Source organism: Nerophis lumbriciformis, linkage group LG05 (assembly GCF_033978685.3).
Source record: "Nerophis lumbriciformis linkage group LG05, RoL_Nlum_v2.1, whole genome shotgun sequence".
Taxonomy (NCBI): Eukaryota; Metazoa; Chordata; class Actinopteri; order Syngnathiformes; family Syngnathidae; genus Nerophis; species Nerophis lumbriciformis.
In genome coordinates, this window is record NC_084552.2 from 15,590,145 (window position 1) to 15,617,734 (window position 27,590).

A 27,590-nucleotide genomic window follows, 5' to 3' on the forward strand; every position below is an offset into this window, starting at 1 on the left:
TCTCCGTTGTGGTACTTTAGGCTTCATAATGCGCCACACATTTTCAATGGGAGACAGGTCTGGACTACAGGCAGGCCAGTCTAGTACCCGCACTCTTTTAATATGAAGCCATGCTATTGTAACACGTGGCTTGGCATTGTCTTGCTGAAATAAGATAACGTTGCTTGGATGGCAACATATGTTGTTCTAAAACCTGTATGTACATTTCAGCATTAATGGGGACTTCACAGATATGTAAGTGTAGTGCAGGGGTCGGCAACCCACGGCTCTAGAAGCGCCGCCCTAGTGGCTCTCTGGAGCTTTTTCAAAAATGTATGAAAAATGGAAAAAGATGGGGAAAAATATATATTTTTTGTTTTAATATGGTTTCTGTAGGAGGACAAACATGACACAAACCTCCCTAATTGTTATAAAGCACACTGTTTATATTAAACATGCTTCACTGATTCGAGTATTTGGCGAGCACCGTTTTGTCCTACTAATTTTGGCGGTCCTTGAACTCACCGTAGTTTGTTTACATGTATAACCTTCTCCGACTTTCTAGGACGTGTTTTATGCCACATCTTTTTCTGTCTCATTTTGTCCACCAAGCTTTTAACGTTGTGCATGAATCCACAAAGGTGAGTTTTGTTGATGTTATTGACTTGTTGGAGTGCTAATCAGACATATTTGGTCACTGCATGACTGCAAGCTAATCGATGCTAACATGCTATTTAGGCTAGCCATATGTACATATTGCATCATTATGCCTCATTTGTAGGTATATTTGAGCTCATTTAGTTTCCTTTAAGTCATCTTAATTCAATTTATATCTCATGACACACTGTATGTAATATGGCTTTTACTTTTTTGCGGCTCCAGACAAATGTGTTTTTGTATTTTTGGTCCATTATGGCTCTTTCAACATTTTGGGTTGCCGACCCCTGCCTTAGTCATACTTAGACAATCAAAACATTTTGTAGAATGGTCAGCCCGACTCCATATTCAACTTTGGCCTACATCTGGTCCTTTAATGCAGTGTTTTTCAACCACTGTGCCGCGGGTGAGATACAGTCTGGTGTGCCGTGGGAGATTATCTAATTTCACCTATTTGAGTTAAAAATATTGTTTTCAAACCAGTAATTATAGTCTGCAAATGATGTGTTGTTGTTGAGTGTTGGTGCTGTCCAGAGCTCGGCAGAGTAACCGTGTAATACTCTTCCATATCAGTAGGTGGCAGCAGGTAGCTAATTGCTTTGTAGATGTCAGAAACAGCGGGAGGCAGTGTGCAGGTAAAAAGGTGTCTAATGCTTAAACCAAAAATAAACAAAAGGTGAGTGCCCCTAAAAAAAGGCATTGAAGCTTAGGGAAGGCTATGCAGAACGAAACTAAAACTGAACTGGCTACAAAGTAAACAAAAACATAATGCTGGACGACAGCAAAGACTTACTGTGGAGCAAAGACAGCGTCCACAAAGTTTATCCGAACATGACATGACAGTCAACAATGTCCCTACAAAGAACGATAAAAACAACTAAAATCTTATTGATTGCTAAAACAAAGTAGATGCGGGAAACATCGCTCAAAGGAAGACATGAAACTGCTACAGGAAAATACCAAAAAAGAGAAACAGCCATTAAAATAGGAGCACGAAACAAGAACTAAAACACTACACACAGGAAAACAGCAAAAAACTCAAAATAAGTCAGGGTGTGATGTGACAGGTGGTGACAGTACACCTACTTTGAGACAAGATGCATATATCGATGCATGCTTGGTTATGCTTTAAAGTCATACCCAACAATTGTGACAACGACTTGTTACTGTCAACTGTTTTTTAATGATGTCTGCTGGTGGTGTGCCTCCACATTTTTTCAACGCAAAAAAAGTGCCTTGTCTCAAAAAAGGTTGAAAAACACTGCTTTGATAGTTTAGAATAGAAGAGAAATGAAATGAGCAGACATTCTTGACAGACACGAAATATAGCTCAAAGGTCAGAAATTCCACAACAAAGTTACCCATGTCTTGGGCACTAATACACCCTTATACCATCACAGATGCTGGCTTTTGAACTTTGGTTCGGAGGACGCGACGTCCACAGTTTCCAAAAACAATTTCAAATGTGGACTCGTCAGACCACAGAACACTTTTCCACTTTGCATCAGTCCATCTTAGATGAGCTCGGGCCCAGCGAAGCCGGCGGCGTTTCTGGGTGTTGTTGATAAATGACTTTCGCTTAGCGTAGTAGAGTATTAACTCTACTATGCACAGATGTAGCGACGAACTGTAGTTACTGACAGTAGTTTGCTGAAGTGTTCCTGAGCCCATGTGGTGATATCCTTTACACACTGATGTCGCTTTTTGAAGCAGTGCCGCCTGAGGGATCAAAGGTCACGGGTGGTTAAGATATATATAAGAAATACTTTACTTTCAGTGAATTCTAGCTATATATATATATATATATATATATATATATATATATATATATATATATATATATATATATATATATAAATATATAAATAAATAAATAAATAAAAGAAATACTTGAATTTCAGTGTTCATTTATTTACACATATACACAGACATAACACTCATCTACTCATTGTTGAGTTAAGGGTTGAATTGTCCATCCTTGTTCTATTCTCTGTCACTATTTCAGAACACACACATTATACAAATATACATTTTAAAATCAATAAGAAAACGGGAGCTCTAATTTGGGAGTCTGAATTAGGATCAGAAATTCCTATATAAACATTGCGCACTCACGTCGCCATTTTGTATTGATTACTGCAGCTGTGCACTGGATTCATTCACAAATACAAACTACAACTCACAAACACTTTAGATTTAGGCTCCACCATCAGAATGTGTACTTAAACTTATAAAGATCACATGGATATTATTCAGTGAGTTGATTAACCAAAACTAACCTGTTATACAGGAGGAAAAAGCACACAGGACGTTTCAATTGTTCACAGACTGGTCGCTCTCATCAGAATGACAAGACACTTCCGGTCTGCAGGTGATGGCATTCAATTGGGAAGAAACACCCTACTGCACCCTACTGACCAATGTGAATACTGATAAATGTGTAATGACAGCTCCAAAAACGAATTCAAACCACAAAATAAAATAAATCAACACAAAAATGTGACACATTATGGGTGGGTCACATACAGTATGCATGTACAGTAGATGGCAGTATTGTCCTGTTTAAAAGTGTCACAACATTGCTGTTTACGGCAGACGAACTGCTTTACGGTAGACGAAAACCTGACTGCTGTTGTTGTGTGTTGTTACCGCGCTGGGAGGACGTTAATGAAACTGCCTAACAATAAACCCACATAAGAAACCAAGAACTCGCCCTCGATCATTAGCTGTTTATATTGTGGGAAAGCGGACGTGTGAACAGGCTGTCAACACGTCACTCACGTCCGCATGGAGCTGGAGGGGGCGTGGCCTCCAGCTCCGCCTGAATTTCGGGAGATTTTCGGGAGAAAATTTGTCCCGGGAGGTTTTCGGGAGAGGCGCTGAATTTCGAGAGTCTCCCGGAAAATCCGGGAGGGTTGGCAAGTATGTCTACATTGTAATATTTGAACAACTGGGATAAATAGGACAAGCTATATATTTTATGATGCCTTCAGCAGGCAAGCCATTGATCGGGATGGATCATGGACACAACTGCAAGTAAAAGCTTTGTGTATTTGCTGTAATGATCCGCTGCCCGGATCATATTTCTGTTTGGGTTTTCGGGTCACGTGTGTTTTCTGTTAGTCTTGGACTCATTTTGTTCCTGTCTGTGCACCTTTGAGTTGGTTACCATAGTTACATATTAATTCCACCTGCAGCTTGTGTTTCTGACGCGCACCTGTTGTAATCACTGACATTATTTAAGCCTGCCTTTTCCAGTCAGTCAGCCTGGTTTCTTTATTTGTGTCACACGACTGCTAAGTAAGTTTTTGCTTGTCTCCTAGCCCCTGCTAAATGTCATAGTCTTTGCTAAGTTGTAGCCTTAGCTTCCGGTGCGCTCGGCACCTTTCTCAGTCGGTTTGTTTTCTGTTTTGTACCTGTTTTGTGTTGTTTTATTATTAAATCAAGTTATTACCTGCAAGTCCTGTCCGGATTCGTCCCTTGCATCTTGGGAGAACAAAACCCCGCATCATCATGCGCCCCACACGTGACATTTGCTGTTTCAAGTCTTCTGTCTAAATGAGCTGTTTCCTCAAAAAGAGTCAGTTGCCATTCCTGTTTAAACGCAGGATACCAAATATCATATTTCGCTTATAACACGTAATATATACATTTCGTTTTTGCATTTGGTCGCCTGTTGCAAGCTGTCATCCATAATTCGGCATCTTAAAAGTGTGAAGTTAAAGTTTTGTCTGATGGGTTTTTGATATTTTTGTGTGCATCTTTTCCACTCGAAACATTCACTTAGCAAATGTTGTGTTGCTTTCTGAATTTTCAGCGTCAGAGGATTTGACTTTTAAGTTCCAGGGGTGCTTCCAAGCCAATTTTTAGAAATACCCAATATGACATTTAATACGACATCTTCGAACTAAAATGGCTGACTTCCTATGCATTTTTGGGCTTTGGTCCTTCCACTTTTTTGTGCATAAACTCATTGATTGATTGATTGAAACTTTTATTAGTAGATTGCACAGTACAGTACATATTCCGTACAATTGACCACTAAATGGTAACACCCCAATAAGTTTTTCAACTTGTTTAATCAATTCATGATAGCCACACATACAAAATGTGTATCCTGTATTAAAAACTGGTTGTCCTCAAATTTCCTCCAGATAAATTCTGACAAATAATCAAATGTATATACTTGTTCTTATGCTTTCTGAGCTCACTATGTTCACTGCTCGCTGTACATATCCTACCAAGTCAGACCTACACTGTGTTAGAGTATGTTGGTGACAAACCCCAAGATGCAGAGATGACGGCAGGCATTGAGCGAGAAAACATGATTTAATTTAACACTATAGCTAAAAAACAAACAAAAGTGTACAAACAAAAGGCGCGCACAAGGCGGAGAACAAACTTGGCTATGAACTAGAATAGCACAAAGGCTAATTGTCGACAAGAAACAAAAACACTTACTGTGACACGAAGGAACTATGACATGAGCAGAGTGAACAAAAGTAGACAGAGCTACAACGACAAGTATTATGACAGGTAGACACTACAATAATCCAGCACTGACTGGAGGGGGAGGCAGGTTTAAATAGCAGCTTACTGATTGACACCAGGTGTGGCCAGGTGCCAATCAGCCACAGCTGAGGGGAAGCAGCACTCAGGAAATGAAGACAAAATAAAAGCGCTGACAGAAAACTAAGACAAACGCAGAGGAAAAACTAAAACACAGTCAAACTGTCAGGGACAAGCCTGACACACTGTTACAATGTCCATTTCTCAGATGACATAATTGTTGATGACTGAAGTGCTGACCTCAACCAAACCTCAATCAATCAAGCAATCAAAGACAACTGCTCCCGATAAAAAGATCCCCCTGATCAAGAACTCAATCGGTGCTCTGGGTGCATCTGTTCAATGCAGCCTCAGAAACCTTGGGCTTGTGTTGGATCAGTCAATGTCTTTGGAGGGTCACTGTCGTCAACTGAGCAAAAACTGTTTTTTATCATCCCGGAAATATTTCTGAAATGAGATATTTGTTGTCAAAATTGGATCTCGAAATGATCATTCACGCGTTCATTTCGTCTCGTATTGACTGTTGCAATTCTCTTTTCACTCTTCTCAACAAGTCAACACTAAATAGACTTCAGACAGTACAAAATGCAGCCGCCAGACTTTTGACCGGTGCACCCAGAACAGGCCATATCACCCCCATTGTATCCAGTCTTCATTGGCTTCCAGTTAAATTCCGAATTGAGTTTAAGATCTTAGTCCTAACATTCCGTGCATTGCATGGTGGGGCCCCTCAGTACATCACTGACATGTTATGCCCCTACTGTTCAGGGCGCAGCCTCCGGTCTTCTCGGCCAGGGTCTTCTAAAGATCCCGAAAACTCGTTTTAAAACCCGTGGAGACCTGGCATTCCAGGCTATAGCTCCCAGACTAACTTGCACCAGTCCCTCCGTGATCTTACCTGTGTTGACACTTTTAAGAAACATTTGAATACTTCTCTTTTTAGTAAAGCTTTTTAGTGAATGCACCTGTTCCCAATTTGCCTGTTCACCTGTGGGATGTTCCAAATAAGTGTTTGATGAGCATTCCTCAACTTTATCAGTATTTATTGCCACCTTTCCCAACTTCTTTGTCACGTGTTGCTGGCATCAAATTCTAAAGTTAATGATTATTTGCAAAAAAAAAAAATGTTTATCAGTTTGAACATCAAATATGTTGACTTTGTAGCATATTCAACTGAATATGGGTTGAAAAGGATTTGCAAATCATTGTATTCCGTTTATATTTACATCTAACACAATTTCCCAACTCATATGGAAACGAGGTTTGTAGAAGAAAGTGTGTTTTAATTATGGGTTCTATTTGCATGTTGATCTCAAGAATATGTTCTTGACTGTTTTGTTTTGTTTTGTTTTGTTTTGACCTGAATTTAGAAAGGAAATACAGCTCTACACATCTCCTCTCTCGCGGGTCAGATTGAAGTGGTGAAGATTCTGGTCAAGCAAGGTGCCGACATCAACACACAATCTCAGGTGAAATCAAATGGTATTAGGTTCCCCAGTTCTTGGTCTACGGTTTGTTGCTATATCATTTGTTTGATTGTGCAGAATGGATTCACTCCACTCTACATGGCCGCCCAGGAGAATCACTTGGATGTGGTGCGATACCTTCTTGAGAACGGGGGCAACCAGAGCACTGCCACAGAGGTGAAGAGTCCTTTGGTTCTAGATCTGTTGAAGTAGGTGTTTGTGATTCTGAAGGAATACCAAGGGAGTAAAAACTATTTCCAGTTGTGTGGCCCAAGAGAGTGGAAATTTGGGGTCGAAGATCCTGCCTCAGTTGGAGAGGAGTGAGGGTTTTGTGACCACCTACGGTCACAAGCTTTGTACATAAACCAAAATGACATCTTTATTAGCTCCTTCCACAGAGTGTCTGGATGCAACCCTACAGACAGGGCAAGGAACTATTTCATCCGAATGGCACTGAGATTAGAACTCAGTTGACCCGGCTCACGCATCTACTAAAACTGGACCTGGAAGGAAGACTTCGAACACCCTGGATGGATTCATAGGTCTTAGCCTTAGCGGGCTCCTAGACAGGGGTGTCAAACTCAATCTTGCCTGGAGGTCGCTGGAGGTAGAGGCGAGGTATGGTTGCACTAATATATACAGTGGTATCTCAACTTACGAGCTTTATTAGTTCTATGACTGTCAAATCAACGTTGCCTATTGAAATTAGGCATTATTGGTGCTTTACCCCCCACCACAATACAATACAACTCACTTTTTGCTTGCTGTGGTGACGCGGTGCGTTCGTTTGTCGCTGGCAAGGTGCCGTAGTCCCTCTCCTCAACTGGTTGCAGTGGTCTTCATCCAACGGCCTCCAAGCCCAGATGTAGTGTGGCCCAGAATATGTCCACAATCGCCGTCCAATTTGGCAGATGGCGCATGGATCTTTGATCTCAGCTAATGTCACGGAAAGCATCTTTGCTCGGTCCAGTGGATATGTGGAATCTGCTGCACTTCCACTCCGCAGGTTGAAGGACCATGGCTCCAGGCAGGGTGCTGGTAAGGTGGTGGACTCTAATGCATTGCACTGGCTCTTGTCTATGTTACAGCGGATTTACACTCCCTGTGTTTGCTCCTAGCGGCCCAGGGATTTGTTGCATGAGGGAGAGGGAGTTTTCCCTCTCTGCCCCCCTGTTTTAGGTTAATAGCAGCTTGACAGCTGGACATTTCTCCAGATGAAACTTGCTGGGCAAGTTCTTTTTGTACTGCGGTCTCAGAAGAGTCATACCCTTGTCGTGCGTTGAGCTGGAGGTCTGACACGTATAGGCACCTTGGCTCTCCTCTCGCATTGTTTGACGGTTGAAGAATTTGTCTCTTGCATTGTCCGATGACCAAAACGTTGTCACAGGGATTCTTCTAGTACTCAACAATCAAGCCGCTCTTCAGGTTGTTGATCTGTGAGAATCTGCAGGGCTCTGCCTATAAGGCGAGAGTGACTTGGACCTCAGTCTCTTCTGCCAACCAGGCATCTGTATTTGAATGAGGTAGGTATTTGAGGGTTCTATTCAGTTGTCACGGTACAGTTTCGCCCCCATCCAGTACCGTCGGTCCCTTCTTATCATTATTTTGCTGCGAGTGACTCCTGAGACGTGATACGAGATTGGAAGTATTGAAGGAATACGCCTTTAGCTTTAATCAGGGGTCTTCAAAGTTTCCCAAGCCAAGGACCCCCAAACTGATGGAGAGTTGAAGCGGGGACTCACATATTTTGAATAAATTTGTGTTTTAAATTTAACTGGTTAGTAGCTTGCAATTGTGAAATACAAAGATATTGAAATATAATATATGGAAAGATGGTAATGACTTCCCTGCAGTACCGGACCACCGACTACCCGACCCCTCTAAAGCTGTCTTGATTCTTTTATAGCGCTCTGGGTTGATCAAGTATAGTATGATTATCTGCTAAAACATTTGAGGTCTAGTACACAGTGTACTAGTGTTAAACAATGGCTACTGAAGTGACTGAAGTCGAGAGTTTAGATATAAACCTATCCCAAAAGTATTCATACCTATTGGTCCTATCCCACACAGGATGGCTTCACCCCTCTGGCCATTGCTCTTCAGCAGGGCCACAATCAGGTGGTTTCCATTTTATTGGAGAATGACACAAAAGGAAAGGTCCGTTTGCCGGCCTTGCACATTGCCGCTCGCAAAGACGACACCAAATCGGCAGCCTTGCTCCTCCAGAATGACCATAACGCCGATGTCCAGTCGAAGGTAAGAAGTTTCTCTTACATTTGTGTGACAGTTGCGTATTTTGATACCTGATACTTCGGCGCCATGCTCCACCCACATGCAATAACAAATACTTTTTCACAACAGCCCGCAGTAGCATTAAAATCCAAATCTTTAGGAGGAGTTCCTTTTTGAAGGAGCTGCAAAAAGCCCTAAATGACACTAAAACAGAGCCTCACTTGTTAGAAGGGAACTGCACTTTTACAGCTCACAGCGTAGCTTAATTATATGCCGTGACCTTTATATTAAATAAGTATTAGCAACATGGACAACATTTATTTAATCGGATCATCATTCGGATTAGAATTTTACTGTGTACATGGACATTGATAAAAATGATCTGATTATAACGTGCATTTTCATGCATCCCACCTTAAATCGGAATACTTGACTATGACATACGCAAAACCTCGCACAAACGGAGAGGTGTGGTATCATTTGTGCTGTGGCGCCATCTTTTGGATGAGTTTGCTCACTGCAGGAGTGATTTCCGCTGTAAACAAACAAGGATTTGTGCATTTCGGCTTGTCCGACGTTATCACCGTATTTATTTATAATTGTATTTATCATCTGTTCACTACTTTTGTTTTACCTCTCTTTTTTAAATGCTTTTTATGTTGTGATTATGTACGGGTTGGCACATGTTACAACATTGTGTGTATTTTGTTTGAGGCTAGTAGTTAGCACTTGGAGTAGCTGTAATTTCATGAATAAAACAGCTCGTTGAGATGACAACTGGATCCCTCCTGTTATTGTTACATCGACACATGACACTACAGATGATACTTTTGTTTTTGCTTGTCTCATTTTAAAGGAACCAACTCAACAGTATATAACGCTATGTTTGTACATGTTGAATAAGGGGAGACGGCAGCAAGACAATCGCTTCATTCCGAGACTATTAAATTCAGCCCAACTTCTACCAACAAAGTATAGCTGACATCAAAGACATGGGCAGTAAGGATAATTCTAAGCCGAATTTCGGAAGATGTGTTTTCATGCGCTACAATCCCAATGACTTTCGGCATTAACCACCCGTCTCATTCGGAATGAAATTTTGATCCGAATGGCGTGTTTACATAAAGCATTTTTATTCCGGTTAGGCTTTTAATCCGATTTAATGAGTCCATGTGCACATAGCTACTGTTATTGTAAGAGCTAACTCTGAGGAACTATTTTTTTGTAATGTTATATATTTGGTCGATGAGCCAAGAAGACACCAACGAGGGATTGTCAAACAATAAGCTTTATTTGTTTCAGCGAGCCTCAGACTGGAACTGCAGCTTCCAGGAGAAAGAGTATGGGCCTGATTACTCTTCCGTTGTCCTCTTGGACCACTATCATTAAATACCTTTGACACAAAGACCCCCACTCTTCGTAGCTCTAGCCTTGAAGCCAGCCAGTCTGGACAAAGCCCAATTTGTTGCTTGGCCAGTAAATCTATTTCCTCTGATCGGTTTGAGTCGGGTGACCGCCGATCCCTATCCTCTACTCTTACCTGTGAGGGCTTCCTACCAGATGTTGCTTCTGTCTTTACACTTCCTCCTAAAATCCAAACCTGGATTCCAGTTGTCATGGGGGCAAGAGCCACCACTCTCTAGAGAGCTTGTGGTGGACATGTGCACCTTTGAAGTTAATCCTTTAAAGGATTCTGTGACCAAATACAAACACATGCTAGCTCACAATCATATAAGAAAATGGTACACGGTATAATTTACCACACCCGTTGAAAACCCAGAGGGGATTGTGCCTTTTCTGCCGTGGCTCCAAAACGTTGGAACAATATCCCTCTTACTATTCGGGCGTCTCTCTCTTTAATGAGTTTTAAATCACGTCTTAAAATGTGTTTTACTCTTTGGCTTTTAAACCAGCATGAGAGTTGTGTGATTTTAGTCTATTTTAGTTTCAGATTCAGAAGTACTTTATTAATCCCCGAGGGGGAATTCAATTTTCAGCACAATCCCATTCAAGATCAGACAAACATTACAGGGAGACTTCCGGCGCCCCTTAGAAAAAAAGGTGAGACACAGGTAAACGTTGGAGAGTGGGATGGGGAGAGTAAAAATAAATTCAGTCTTTGATTGATTGATTTAGACCAGGGGTCGGGAACCTTTTTGGCTGAGAGAGCCATGAAAGCCAAATATTTCAAAATGTATTTCCGTTAGAGCCATATAATATTTTTTAACACTGAATACAACTAAATGCGTGCATTTTTATGTAAGACCAACATTTTTAGAGTATAATAAGTCTCTTATTCTTTTTAATAACATTGTTATTCTAAAGCTAACCAATAATAAATAGAATACTTCTTACCGTTAATTCGTCTTCTTGAACAGGTGCGATAGAAAACGGATGGATGTATTAAAATGCATGAGAATGTTTTATAATTTGAACGTTATTTTTAACACTGTGATTACCAGCTGAATTATTCTCTACTTATCGTGTTAAGCAATGTCAGCGAAGATTTATCTGAGAGCCAGATGCAGTCATCAAAAGAGCCATAGGTTCCCTACCCCTGATTTAGACTTTTTTTAGTAGATTGCACAGTACAGTACATATTCCGTACAATTGACCACTAAATGGTAAGACCCCCAATAAGTTTTTCAACTTGTTTAAGTCGGGGTCCACGTTAATCAATTGAAGGCTGGAGCTACGAAGAGTGGGGGTCTTTGTGTCAAAGGTATTTAATGATAGTTGTCCAAGAGGACAGCAGAAAAGTAATCAGGCCCATACTCTTTCTCCTGGAAGCTGCAGTTCCAGTCTGAGGCTCGCTGAAACAAATAAAGTGTATTGTTTGACGATTCCTCGTGGGCGTCTTCTTGGCTCATCACCCATCACACGACCGAATATACAACCTTACAAAAAATTCAAAGGCTGGACTCCAGGGAGGGGGTCCAGACTGAGGCCAAGGGAAAAAAACTCATAGCCATAGCACACATAAACATGTTCCATAGAATCAACAAAACTTGCAACAGAGGGGAGAGAGTGGGAGCTACGGAGGGCCGTCAGCCATCCATTGACCCTAAAGGGATTTCTTTGATGTATTTATTCTTTTATAGTTAAATGTTTTGTAGTATTGACTCGCCAAGTACGTATGTTTTTCTCAACTTATATATATTTTTTTAAATGTGCTATATAAATAAAGTGGATTGGATTCAGTCCATCGTTATTTTAGTATATTTCATCTGACGGAGAGAGAGAGAGAGAACACTGTGAACGCCAACTTGACTGTGAATTAAGTTTATCATGACAAAGTACACTTACCGTTCATCGGTGGTTTCAATTTGGGGAGTGGGCGGAAGTCGCATGTTGAGCATGTGACTTCCTGTTGTGGGTCAAGTACGTCACTAAATGACGTAAGTGAAGTGATGTAGCTAAGGGAAACTGGCTACATTAAAAAAACATGTAGTTTAAATGTTCTGATATTTTCCCCCCTGGTTTCTCCTGCTTCAGATGATGGTCAATAGAACCACAGAGGTATAGGACAGCTTTCTTATTGTGAAGCCTTTTTTTAAAATTTATACTTGTTTTTTCTTATGTTGCATTTTGTATGGTTTTGTACCGTACTTGAGAATATTCACTCTGAAACTGAAAGTTTTGATGTTGAATTTTGAAGAATTATTTTTGTTTGTTTTTTCAAAATAAAAAATAAGGGTACCCATTTTTTCAGGTTGAATATAATAGATAGAAATTTAGCTTTGATGTAGCTAGATTTTCTGGGGATATCTTCCCATTCCCTATTTAACGGAGAGTTCACTTGTGGTGTAGCTTACTGCATTTTCCAGGTAGCAAGTCAAAAAATTGTGGACGCTAACGTTAGCCAGTGTTTCCAGTTCACCGCTTAAAGACATCAGAAATATTGCACGTTGTCACAAAACGACCTTTCATTTGGAACAGTTGTCAACTTTGCGCGAGCTCCACAAAGAGGACGGAATAAACGCCATCAATAAATAAATAAATAATGAATTTAAAAAAAATGACAGTGTAAGTGGGGATCACAACTATATTCAAACTGTTTTTTTATTTATTTTGAAAGTACTAGTGCACTGGTGTCAAACTCAAGGCCCGAGGGCCAGATGTGGCCCGCCACTTTATTCTGTTTGGCCCTGAAAAGCCTATAAATAAAATGTATCACTAAAGTAATGATAAATGATAAATGGGTTGTACTTGTATAGCGCTTTTCTACCTTCAAGGTACTCAAAGCGCTTTGACACTACTTCCACATTTACCCATTCACACACACATTCACACACTGATGGAGGGAGCTGCCATGCAAGGCGCTAACCAGCACCCATCAGGAGCAAGGGTGAAGTGTCTTGCTCAGGACACAACGGACATGACGAGGTTGGTACTAGGTGGGGATTGAACCAGGGACCCTCGGGTCACGCACGGCCACTCTTCCACTGCGCCACGCCGTCCGTACTGTAACTTTTCTTACTAAATGTACTCTTTATTTCTATTTTGTTAGAAACAAAAACAATTTACTCCATAATGTCAAATTATGTTAACTTAACATTATTGACATTACAGTCTAATTATACAAAAATATATTGTGGAAGTCACTTCCTATTCGTTCCACTATTACACGTCGCAGGAGCCAGGCGTGGCGTTTTAACCAAGTTTTTAATGCTCTTCCAACAATACAACAATATTTTTCAGATGTTCGTCTCCAAGTCTCTCCAAGTTTCTCCTCTCCCTCCTGCACTGTTAAAGACCACAGATGATTAGATTAACACGTACCACCTGTGAAATCTAATCACCTGCCAGCTGTGTCTCGCCGTCAGCACATGCCCCGCCCCTGCCCGATGGTGCTCGTCCTCAGCACCACGGACAGCGGCGGTGACTTTTGCTTCTGCAGGCAGCCCTGGCTACATCTCCCCCCACATATATTATTAAACATATTATTAAAAATTCTAACCATTTTTTAAATAGAAATAAATACTAATAATGATTTCAAAGCAAGTTATCCATCAAATTGTGCAATGTAAAAGTAGCAATAGATTCATGGTAAAATTGTGAAATGTACTGTGTTTTTTACAGCATTTTTCTCTAAATGAAAAAAAAACTGTACTTTTTTTTTTTTTACTGTAATAAACTGTGGTGCTGTTTTGGCATGGACTGTGATACACCGAAAAATCCACAGTTGTTGATTTGCTGTAAAAAAACAAAACAAAACTGGCATTTTACTGTAAAATTGCATTTTTTTTTAATTTAAAATAAAAAAACTAATGTAAATTTTACAGTAAAATTCTGGCATCGGAACTGCTTTTTTTTTTTTTTTTTTTTCAGAAAAACAGCAGTACTGTTTTTCCATTTACAGTAATATGATTGAGGAAAAATTATAGCAACTTACCATATTTTTATTACATTTTATTTTTGAAAAATAATGCATTAAAAAATTGTGTAATAATAGTATTCACTATTAAAATCAGCCCTCTGTGGTCAAACATAATGACTCCTCTGCGCAATGGTATTTTTTTAAATTCCACATCAAAACTTGAGCTTTCAGTTTCAAAGTAAGTACACATTTTTTGGCACTAATCTCTCTGCATAATTTCATACTTTGTACTAGTGTCCATACAAGTCGTTACGCCTCCATCGCATGGCTGCTATGAATGGCAATGCCACTGTCCTGTATGGTTATGACAGTCTTTTTGTTATTGTTGTTGTTGTTGATTGTTAACAAGAAAAACATGTTGCCTAACTAAATATATTTGTAATTAAGTTTGTAAGTATCTTGCATGCTTTTTGTAATTGTAGTAGATTTATCGCACATGCCATTTATATTTTACGAAGTCTTCAATACCACAATTTCCTGACCTACTGTATGCATGCTGTTGAAACTTCTGTTCTGTTACACTGAATATGAATACTTCTCCACATTGCATGGGTTTGAAAAGAATTGTGACGTCTAAAAGCATGGACACGGTTGCACCACTCTGTTTTTTGACTGTGCAAAGTTTTTTGTAAAAACACTTCTTTCATATTGAATCGGACCGATACTTACAGAATGGAAAGGTAAGGCAGAATATTCACAACCACCTCAAGTTGAACTTTTCCAATACCTTCCTAATTGTCATTACTACTAATCATGATTTATTTTTTTTTTAATAATTTTCTTTTGGTTGGTGATAAAAAGTTTAAAAACAAAAGAACAACTCAGAAATGTGTAAATGCTGAGACAATACAATCATTCACGTCAATATACGAAGATTTTTGGAGAAGAAAAAACGCACTTTCTGATAGCCTTCACCAAGCCCTTTTCTTTAAAGCAGGGCCCGGGCTATATATATATATATATATATATATATATATATATATATATATATATATATATATATATATATATATATATATATATATATATATATATATATATATATATATATATATATATATATATATATAAATGTGTATATATATATATGTACGTATGTATATATATATATATATATATATATATATATATATATATATATATATATAGGCATATATATGTATATGTATATGTATATATATATGTATATATACATATACAAATATATATATATATATATATAAATATATATACATATATATACATATACAATGTATATGTATATATATATATATATATATATATATATATACGTATATATGTATATATATTTATATATATGTGTATACGTATGTATATGTATATATACATATATATATATATATATATATATACATATATATATATATGTATATGTATATATACATATATATATATATATATACATATATATATATATCTACAAATATATATATATATACATATATATACATATACAATGTATAAATATATATATATATATATATATATATATATATATATATATATATATATATATATATATATATATATATACGTCAGTGACATGCAGTCACTAGAGGCAGGGCCTCACCTGCCATCATGGAAAGAAATAAATGTAAAAAGAAAAAAAAAAAATTTAAATTGTTATATGTATCCAGTGATTATACTATAAAGTTATTTTCCATTTAACTTCACCAGTTTTAGATTATTTTTATTCAAAATCGCTGAATTTTCACATTTGCCGTTCAAATACTGAGAAGAGACGGTGCACCCAGTTGAGGCACGTCACTCAGTGCCGCAACATGGATTGCGCAATGACTCGGCTAACTGCTGGCCTGCTGTGCAGTGAGACTGTATTGCTATATGAACTATATTATACATTTCCATAGTTTAGTTAGCTGAGGTATATAATGTACAGTGTATTTTGTCAACAACTGTATGTGTGTAAAGTATTTCTTGTGCTGAGCTATCATAAAACGGCTGCAAAAGACGCACTGGCTGAGGCTCGCCTCCTGCACCCCCGCCATAGAATTGTTATATCAACTAAAGCCCACACTTAAACTTTCCACGTGCAAGATTGAATCTATTTTAAAAAATTATTTCATAAGAAGCCAAAAAGTGCAAAAACAATAATGTTGGTGTTGGAGGAGTTGTGAATGACTGCAGGGACACAACACTAGATACACTTGCACACTGCAGGTGTACCTAATTCACAACTCCTCCAACACGAACATTATTGTTTTTGCACTTTTTGGCTTCTTATTAAATAACTTTTGTAACCTATTTTCATGGGCTTTCCTCTTTGTGATGTTAAGTTCCTGTTTTGCGCTGTTATACAGTATATGCCTTGAGCTCTTATTTTGAAGGCGCTAAGAGCGGAAGTGATGTCACGTTGCAGAGGTTTTTGAAAGAAGGTAAATAAAGTTGTCCTCGTGTAAACTGGAGCCTCCGTGTTTGTTATTTTGTAGTTTCATACAGTATAGGCGACATTTAGAAACCCTCGGTTACACTTTTTTAAATAGATTCAATCTTGCACGTGGAAAGTTTAAGTGAGGGCTTTAGTTGCGGCGCATGGACTTAATTTCTAAGTAAAGGTAAGACCATAATAACGTTTTTTTTATTAAATGTGCTTTTTTGTGTGCTACAGTTTGTATGTGTAAAGTTAAAGTTAAGTTAAAGTACCAATGATTGTCACACACACACTAGGTGTGGTGAATAGTGTCCTCTGCATTTGACCCATCCCCTTGTGCACCCCCTGGGAGGTGAGGGGAGCAGTGGGCAGCAGCGGCGCCGCGCCTGGGAATCATTTTTGGTGATTTAACCCCCAATTCCAACCCTTGATGCTGAGTGCCAAGCAGGGAAGAATGCTGGTATGAGCTTTTAAACATAACCCGTTAACTGCTGCCAATCAAATGGTGAATAAGATACTCTTTAGGGTTCATATGTTTGTAAATCTGACTGTGATGAAGTCAGTGCCTCACCAACCATGAACCTCACCGCATGTCACTGATATACGTATATATATATATATATATATATATATATATATATATATATATATATATACATACATATACATATATATATATATATATATATATATATATATATTTATATATACATATATACATATACAATATATAAATACATATATACATATATATATATATATATATATATATATATATATATACGTATATATATTCCAAAAACATGCACCTGGGGATAGGTTGATTGGCAATACTAAATTGGCCCTAGTGTGTGGATGTGAGTGTGAATGTTGTCTGTCTATCTGTGTTGGCCCTGCGATGAGGTGGCGACTTGTCCAGGGTGTACCCCGCCTTCCGCCCGGTTGTAGCTGAGATAGGCTCCAGCGCCCCCCGCGACCCCAAAAGGGAATAAGCGGTAGAAAATGGATGGATGGACGTATATATATATATATATATATATATATATATATATATATATATATATATATATATATACATATATATAAATATATATATATATATATATATATATATATATATACAAATATATATATACATATGTATACATATATACTTTCATACATACATACATACATATGCATATACATATATATATATATATATATATATATATATATATATATATATATATATATATATATATATACATATACATATACATATAGAATAGAGTTTTATTTGTCATTATTACAGTAAACAGGTTCAAAGAACAATGAAATTGGAGTCATATATATATATATATATATATATATATATATATATATATATATATATATATATTCTAATTAAGTTAAATCAACATTGAAACATTTGTAAGAAAATATCAAATGTATTTAAAATGCAAACAATTCATTTTAATCAAATCAACTAGGTTGAATAATAATACAAAAAAATATGCCACATTTTTTTATTTTAAACAAATATCTTAAAATAAAAGATAAAGACCTAAAGATGCAATCTTTTTTGTTCTTTGCTACTTTTTCTTGTATTTCTCAGCATTCATACAAATTCCTGAAAGGATTGCAAATCTATGTTTGATATGATTTGTTTGCTACTATAAGACATGTTTTCCCATAATTATGCTATCCCAATGCCAACTTTTGTTTTTTCCTGCACTGTTTTTCTGTCACCATGTCATTTGAAGGCCGACAACCTGCATGAAAGCCACCATGTTGCTTTTGCACTTTCTATCTCACCCGTTTGATTTCAGTGGTTATTAGCGTACTGTGAGCAAATTAGACAAGCAAATAAGCACAATTTGCCGTTCCTCTTATGCTGTATTTTTTGTTGTCTTTGACGCTGCAGAGTGGATTCACACCACTGCATATTGCCGCTCACTACGGAAACGTCAACGTGGCCACGCTCCTGCTGAACCGAGGGGCCGCGGTGGACTTCCTTGCAAGGGTAAGGTCGATCTAAGTTTGATTTGATAACAATTCTGCTACGGCTTTTAGTTGACAAAAAATATCGAATACTATATACAAAACCCAAAACCAGTGAAGTTGGCACGTTGTGTAAATGGTAAATATAAACAGAATATTTGCAAATCCTTTTCAACTTATATTCAATTGAATAGACTGCAAAGACAAGATATTTAATGTTCGAACGTAGAAACGTATTTTTTTGTGTGCAAATAATCATTAACTTAGAATTTAATGGCAGCAACACGTTGCAAAAAACTTGGCACAAGGGCATTTTTACCACTGTGTTACATGGCCTTTCCTTTTAACAACACTCAGTAAACGTTTGGGAACTGAGGAGACACATTTTTGAAGCTTCTCAGGTGGAATTCTTTCCCATTCTTGCTTGATGTACAGCTTAAGTTGTTCAACAGTCCGGGGGTCTCCGTTGTGGTATTTTAGGCTTCATAATGCGCCACACATTTTCAATGGTAGACAGGTCTGGACTACAGGCAGGCCAGTCTAGTACCTGCACTCTTTTACTGCGAAGCTACGCTGTTGTAACACGTGCAGAATGTGGCTTGGCATTGTCTTTCTGAAATAAGCAGGGGCGTCCATGAAAAAGACGTTGCTTTAATGCAACATATGTTGACCCAAAACCTGTATGTACCTTTCAGCATTAATGTTGCCTTCACAAATGTGTAAGTTGCCCATGCCTTGGGCATTAATACACCCCCATACCATCACAGATGCTGGCTTTTCGACTTTGCGCCTATAACAATCCAAATGGTTATTTTCCTCTTTAGTCCGGAGGACACGACGGCCACAGTTTCCAAAAACAATTTGAAATGTGGACTCGTCAGACCACAGAACACTTTTCCACTTTGCAACAGTACATCTTAGATGAGCTCGAGCCCAGTGAAGCCGGTGACGTTTCTGGGTGTTGTTGATAAATGACTTTCGCTTTGCATAGTAGAGTTTTAACTTGCACTTACATATGTAGCGACCAACTGTAGTTACTGACAGTGGTTTTCTGAAGTGTTCCTGAGCCCATGTGGTGATATCCTTTACACACTGATGTCGCTTTTTGATGCAGTACCGCCTGAGGGAACGAAGGTCACAGGCATTTCTCCAGATTCTCTGAACCTTTTGATGATATTACGGACCGTAGATGGTGAAATCCCTCAATTCCTTGCAATAGCTCGTTGAGAAATGTTGTTCTCAATCTGTTGAACGATTTGCTCACGCATTTGTTCACAAAGTGGTGACCCTCACCCAATCTTTGTTTGTGAATGACTAAGCATTTCAAGGAAGCTGCTTTTATAGCCATTTAAGGCACCCACCTGTTCCCAATTAGCGTGTTCACCTGTGGGATGTTCCAAATAAGTGTCTGATGAGCATTCCTCAACTTTCTCAGTCGTTTTTGCCACTTGTGCAAGCTTTTTTGAAACATGTTGAGCAAATATCTGCACAACAATGTTTTCCAGTTCGAACATTACGTATCTTGTCTTTGCAGTCTATTCAATTGAATATAAGTTGAAAAGGATTTACAAATCATTGTATTTTGTTTTTATTTACCATTTACACAACGTACCAACTTCACTGATTTTGGGTTTTATGTATAGTACGTTTGTATATCTTCTGAGAACCAAAGCAAACAGTCAAAACAGTACGTCGTTAAAATACGACTGCGTACCAATTATTGGTACCTTTAAATCGATACCGATACCAATTTCTGTATTTTTGTGTTTGTAAATAGTTGTTAATTGTTTCAAAATTAAAAAATATAATAATATAACATTTTAAACTTTGCTGATAATGATAAGGGTGCTGTCCAGTTGTTCTGTATCTTGTTTTCTTACACTTCGGAGTCTCATTTGCAAGTTTTATGTAGTAGACTTGCAGTTGCAATTTTAAGGCAGTAGTTGTCTTTTGTTGTTGTTGAGCCCTACAAAGTGTTTATACATTTAAGTATTGTACCGATTCGCACTAGCTGTTTAATTGTAATTTAAATCTTAGTTGTAATTTTATAACCAAATTCGGAGGTGTTGAAATTGCCACATAAAACCACTAATGCTAATCAGTACCATGTCTATGGCATATCCAATGTACATTAGCATTGAGCTAGGAATTTTTCAAAAGTCGAGTCCTACTTTACTTTTGAGCATCTTCTTCTTGCTTTGTTGGCATGGAAAATTGTATAATAATTATGGTTATGAAAATTAGTATAAAACGGATAAAAAATTATATCAATTGTACATATTTTATAATATTCAATGTTTTATGTAAATAATATATGTATATATATATATGTATGTTTCTTCCTTGCAGAATGGCATCACTCCTCTTCATGTGGCATCCAAGCGAGGCAACACTAACATGGTCTGCTTACTTTTGGACCGCGGCTGTCAGATCGATGCTAAAACAAGGGTAAGGGCTTGAAAAAGAACGTTTTAATATTCTCAGGGCATTCAATCGATCGCAACTGGACTGTTTGGTTTGCCTTAGAAGACGTTTCGCTTCTTACCTGAATAGGTTTCATCAGTTCATGCTCATAGACTTGGATTGGTCAGGTCTAGTCTTAGATTGGTCAGATTTAGTCTTAGATTTATATATAGGTCAGATTTAGTCTTAGACTTAGATTGGTCAGATTTAGTCTTAGACTTAGATTGTCAGATCTAGTCTTAGACTTAGATTGGTCAGATCTAGTCTTAAACTTAGATTGTCAGATCTAGTTTTAGACTTAGATTGGTCAGATTTAGTCTTAGATTGGTCAGATCTAGTCATAGACTTAGATTGGTCAGATCTAGTCTTAGACTTAGATTGGTCAGACCTAGTATTAGACTTAGATGGTCAGATCTAGTTTTAGACTTAGATTGGTCAGATTTAGTCTTAGACTTAGATTGGTCAGATCTAGTCATAGACTTAGATTGGTCAGATTTAGTCTTGGACTTAGATTGTCAGATCTAGTTTTAGACTTAGATTGGTCAGATTTAGTCTTAGACTTAGATTGGTCAGATCTAGTCATAGACTTAGATTGTCAGATTTAGTCTTAGACTTAGATTGGTTAGATCTAGTCTTAGACTTAAATTGGTCAGATCTAGTCTTAGACTTAGATTGGTCAGATTTAGTCTTAGACTTAGATTGGTCAGATTTAGTCTTAGACCTAGATCGGTCAGATTTAGTCTTAGACTTAGATTGTCAGATCTAGTCATAGACTTAGATTGGTCAGATTTAGTCTTAAATTTAGATTGTCAGATGTAGTCATTGACTTAGATTGGTCAGATTTAGTCTTAGACTTAAATTGGTCAGATCTAGTCTTAGACTTAGATTGGTCAGATTTAGTCTTAGACTTAGATTGTCAGATCTAGTCATAGACTTAGATTGGTCAGATTTAGTCTTAGACTTAGATTGGTCAGATTTAGTCTTAGACTTAGATTGGTCAGATGTAGTCTTAGACTTAGATTGGTCAGATGTAGTCTTAGACTTAGATTGGTCAGATTTAGTCTTAGACTTAGATTGGTCAGATTTAGTCTTAGACTTAGATTGTCAGATCTAGTCATAGACTTAGATTGGTCAGATTTAGTCTTAGACTTAGATTGGTGAGATCTAGTCTTAGACTTAGATTGGTCAGATTTAGTCTTAGACTTAGATTGGTCAGATTTAGTCTTAGACTTAGATTGGTCAGATTTAGTCTTAGACGTAGATTGTCAGATCTAGTCATAGACTTAGATTGGTCAGATTTAGTCTTAGACTTAGATTGGTCAGATTTAGTCTTAGACTTAGATTGGTCAGATTTAGTCTTAGACTTAGATTGGTCAGATTTAGTCTTAGACTTAGATTGGTCAGATCTAGTCCTAGACTTAGATTGGTCAGATCTAGTCCAGCCGCTGGTGCCAAAACCCCAAATATTTTATTCTCCAAAACCAGGAGGGTGTGCCTGGGCAAGGATAGTTTCGCCCTATCGAAGTAAGAAAAACAACTGTTGAGATGCAAACAAACAATTGAAGTGTAATTTCCCCTGGTTAGCATGGATGTATTGTGTGGCAGAACAATGGCTGTGGATCGACTACTACCGGTCCAGAATAGTCGGAATCAGCCCCGTTAACATTCTATTCAGTTGCAAACAAATGGCATTCTGTTCTGTGAGCAGAATGTTTCTAACTCCTGTTATTTGTTGGAGGCTAAATTGCAGATTATTGAAAGGACAGTGTTGTATGTGGGAGACAAATGGTGTAACAGACCACCTCCTCTGTTTAGGGATGGTTTTTCAACCTTGACATACAAACCCTGTTTCCATATGAGTTGGTAAATTGTGTTAGATGTAAATATAAACGGAATACAATGATTTGCAAATCCTTTTCAACCCATATTCAGTTGAATGCACTACAAAGACAACATATTTGATGTTCAAACTCATAAACTTTATTTTTTTGCAAATAATAATTAACTTAGAATTTCATGGCTGCAACACATGCCAAAGTAGTTGGGAAAGGGCATGTTCACCACTGTGTTACATGGCCTTTCCTTTTAACAACACTGAGTAAACGTTTGGGAACTGAGGAGACACATTTTTAAGCTTCTCAGGTGGAATTCTTTCCCATTCTTGCTTGATGTACAGCTTAAGTTTTTCAACAGTCCAGGGGTCTCTGTTGTGGTATTTTAGGCTTCATAATGTGCCACACATTTTCAATGGGAGACAGGTCTGGACTACAGGCAGGCCTGTACCCGCACGCTTTTACTATGAAGCCACATTGATGTAACACGTGGCTTGGCATTGTCTTGCTGAAATAAGCAGGGGCGTCCATGGTAACATTGCTTGGATGGCAACATGCTGCTCCAAAACCTGTATGTACCTTTCAGCATTAATGGCGCCTTCACAGATGTGTAAGTAACCCATGTCTTGGGCACTAATACACCCCCATACCATCACAGATGCTGGCTTTTCAACTTTGCGCCTAAAACAATCCGGATGGTTCTTTTTCTCTTTGGTCCGGAGGACACGACGTCCACAGTTTCCAAAAACAATTTGAAATGTGGACTCGTCAGACCACAGAACACTTTTCCACTTTGTATCAGTCCATCTTAGATGAGCTCAGGCCCAGCGAAGCCGACGGTGTTTCTGGGTGTTGTTGATAAACGGTTTTCGCCTTGCATAGGAGAGTTTTAACTTGCACTTACAGATGTAGCGACCAACTGTAGTTACTGACAGTGTGTTTTTGAAGTGTTCTTGAGCCCATGTGGTGATATCCTTTACACACTGATGTCGCTTGTTGATGCAGTATAGCCTGAGGGATCGAAGGTCACAGGCTTAGCTGCCTACGTGCAGTGATTTTTCCAGATTCTCTGAACCCTTTGATGATATTACGGACCGTAGATGGTGAAATCCCTCAATTCCTTGCAATAGCTGGTTGAGAAAGGTTTTTCTTAAACTGTTCAACAATTTGCTCACGCATTTGTTGACAAAGTGGTGACCCTCGCCCCATCCTTGTTTGTGAATGACTGAGCATTTCATGGAATCTACTTTTATACCCAATCATGGCACCCACCTGTTCCCAAATTGCCTGTTCACCTGTGGGATGTTCCAAATAAGTGTTTGATGAGCATTCCTCAACTTTATCAGTATTTATTGCCACCTTTCCCAACTTCTTTGTCACGTGTTGCTGGCATCAAATTCTAAAGTTAATGATTATTTGCAAAAAACTTTTTTTTTTTATCAGTTTGAACATCAAATATGTTGTCTTTGTAGCATATTCAACTGAATATGGGTTGAAAATGATTTGCAAATCATTGTATTCCGTTTATATTTACATCTAACACAATTTCCCAACTCATATGGAAACGGGGTTTGTATATGGCTTCCCTCACTCTTCAGAGGTGAGTAGTAACGCGCTACATTTACTCCGTTGCATCTACTTGAGTAACTTTTGGGATAAATTGTACTCCTAAGAGTAAATTTAATGCAACATACTTTTACTTTTACTTGAGTATATTTATAGAGTAGAAACGCTACTTTTACTCCGCTCCATTTATCTACATTCAGCTCGCTACTCGCTATGATTTTTATTGATCTGTTGATGCACGCTTTGTTTGTTGTGGTTTGTCAGACAGACCTTCAAAGTAGGATCTATCGCATGCCTGCGTTTCACCAATCAAATGCAGTCACTGGTGACGTTTGACTCCGTTTCACCAATCAAACAGAGCCAGGCGGTCACATGTGTTGCACCTTTCCTGCTTCCGGCTCCCAGACTGTAGTCGAGTAGCGCAGGGGAGACACTCCTCCAAGATCGATGTATCTCGGGGGCAACACCCTTCACTCTACCCGGCAGTGGGTCTCCACAGCTCCGGACTCCAGGTTAAATGAGGAGTCCGGCGATTAGTTGCAAATCTTAACTTTAGTGATGTCTGCACACAGCCAGTCCAACAAAACACTAGCCACTCCCCGCACTCACGCTACCGCTCCCTCACCTTGCTCGCCCACACACTCACCTCACATGCTGTCACATATTAAAGGGCCACACACACACATACGCTACTCTCATAACACGTGATTAACTGCACATAAAGTTTCAGCCGCAAACAACAACACAATGACAGAGACAACAACGAACGCAAACACCCCTGGCCTCACATAAAATCGATGTTCACGCTTCAGATAACCAAAAAAACAGTGATGTAATGCGTTGTCATATGTGTCTCCCCAAACAAGTGGACATTTCAGCTTACATGAACTCAACGTCAAATTTGAGGAAGCACATCGCGGTAAGTAACGTTAGTAGATATTTTGGCTGTGACCGTAGGCTGATGTTAGCGTCCCTGCTATGAATCACTGTCAAATGTACATCGTGTGGGGACATTTATTAACGCACTGCAGCCTCATAGAGAGACAGACAGAGACACACACACTAGAGATGCGCGGTTTGCGGACACAACCGCGGAGTCCGCGGATTATCCGCGGATCGGGCGGATGAAATTAAAAAAAATAAGATTTTATCGGCTCGCGGGTCGGGTCGGGCGGATTAATTAGATTTTTTTTTTTTTTTTTTTTTTTTTTTTGCGGGTGGCAGTTAAACCAATTGGGAAATATATATACATAGTTAAATGTTGTTACCCACATACGAAAAACGAGCAGGCACCTGCTGCATATGCCACAACAGAAGAAAAAAAAAAGAAAAGAGATGGACACTTTTACGGAGCGGAGAAGGGACGCCTCGCCGGGGTCCGGGACCGAGGCCCCTTCCCCCGAGAGGGCCCCACCGGGAGCCGTAGCTGAGGCGATCCGCGAGAAGGGCCCGACGCACGTCCAGGGTCACTACCGCGCCCACCGCACCGACACCCCGCCTCGTCCGCTTTCGCCGCGGCCGGCGTCACGCGCAGCAGGTAAGCAGTTTACCTGCCCGCCACCCCCGGCTCGTAACATGGGTCACTCCGCGCGCTCCGCCCGCGCAGCTTACCTGCTTGCCACCCCTGTTGCCGGGGGCACGTAAAAGGGGTCACTCCGCGCTCAGTGCGCTCACGAAAGGGGTGGGGCTCACCCTGGTTGATATAGAGAGCAGGACGGTGGCCATGGAATTTCATTTAAGGTTTGTGATAAACCATCAAACTCATTCGTTAAAAGGACTCTATAGTAATATAAAGCGAAATTTTCTGGACATTATCATGCAAGAAAAGTTTATTTTTGGGATCGCGATCACCGCGTAATGATTTTTAAAGGTTGCATTACATTATTAACTGTCCCATGTGATCAGCCAGTGCGATTGGAAGTCCATGCTCAATTATTGCCTCCGTAAATAAAACTTCGGCATTTATCACATCCAAAGAATCTGTTTGGGCGACGAAAAACGTTGAAAGTTTTCCACTTGTATCGCTAGCAACGGCATTAGACTTGTGTTTTTTTGTCCCAACGTGGTCTTTTACATCGCTAATTCCTCCGTGTCCCATCGAAAAATCTTGTCTGCACAAGGTGCAATTCGCGTAGTTTTCACCCTTTTTTTTTTTTTTTAATTAATATTAGATATATGACAACGGGCGGATGGCGGGCGGATGCAGTTCAGATCAAACGTTACATCGGGTGGATGGCGGATGGATGACGACTTTCTGACGCGGTTGCGGATGAGATAAATTGCCTATCCGCGCATCTCTAACACACACACACACACAAACACACACACACACACACACACACACACACACACACACACGCACAGTCGCACACACACGCACAGTGTGTTCTCAGGTGCAGCCCACACCTATCAGAGTTTATGGTTTGTGTAAAGGCTAACTTGTTATTTTCCTTTGTAATCTCTGCCTACTGAGCCTATGGTGCTGTTAAGTTATTGTGGCTCAATTTGCCTTATTTTTTTAAAAATTTTTTATGTATTATTATTATATATATTATTGTTTTAGTTGCTTAAGAGATATTCCTGGCTCTGTGCATTATTTGTTGCCGTCATCATTAAAGGGGAACATTATCACCAGACCTATGTAAGCGTCAATATATACCTTGATGTTGCAGAAAAAGACCATATATTTTTTTAACCGATTTCCGAACTCTAAATGGGTGAATTTTGGCGAATTAAACGCCTTTCTATTATTCACTCTCAACGTGACGTCACATCGGGAAGTAATCCGCCATTTTCTCAAACACCGAGTCAAATCAGCTCTGTTATTTTCCGTTTTTTCGACTGTTTTCCGTACCTTGGAGACATCATGCCTCGTCGGTGTGTTGTCGGAGGGTGTAACAACACGAACAGGGACGGATTCAAGTTGCACCAGTGGCCCAAAGATGCGAAAGTGGCAAGAAATTGGACGTTTGTTCCGCACACTTTACCGACGAAAGCTATGCTACGACAGAGATGGCAAGAATGTGTGGATATCCTGCGACACTCAAAACAGA

General features: G+C 38.9%; 1 protein-coding gene across 9 annotated transcripts in view; it reads left to right on the forward strand.

The window, feature by feature from the left end:
• ank2b (ankyrin 2b, neuronal) overlaps positions 1–27,590 on the forward strand; it is a 176,339-nt gene that overhangs the window by 54,737 nt on the left and 94,012 nt on the right. For 7 of the 9 annotated variants that reach the window (XM_061961222.2, XM_061961226.1, XM_061961221.1 and 4 more), the window contains exons 4-7: positions 6,576–6,848; positions 8,742–8,927; positions 18,600–18,698; positions 21,026–21,124. In XM_061961222.2, coding sequence (XP_061817206.1) covers positions 6,576–6,848; positions 8,742–8,927; positions 18,600–18,698; positions 21,026–21,124 — 657 coding nt within the window. Of the gene's footprint in view, positions 1–6,575; positions 6,849–8,741; positions 8,928–12,398; positions 12,423–18,599; positions 18,699–21,025; positions 21,125–27,590 lie in introns of all 9 variants that reach the window. The other 2 variants (XM_061961224.2, XM_061961225.2) reach the window with 2 other exon arrangements.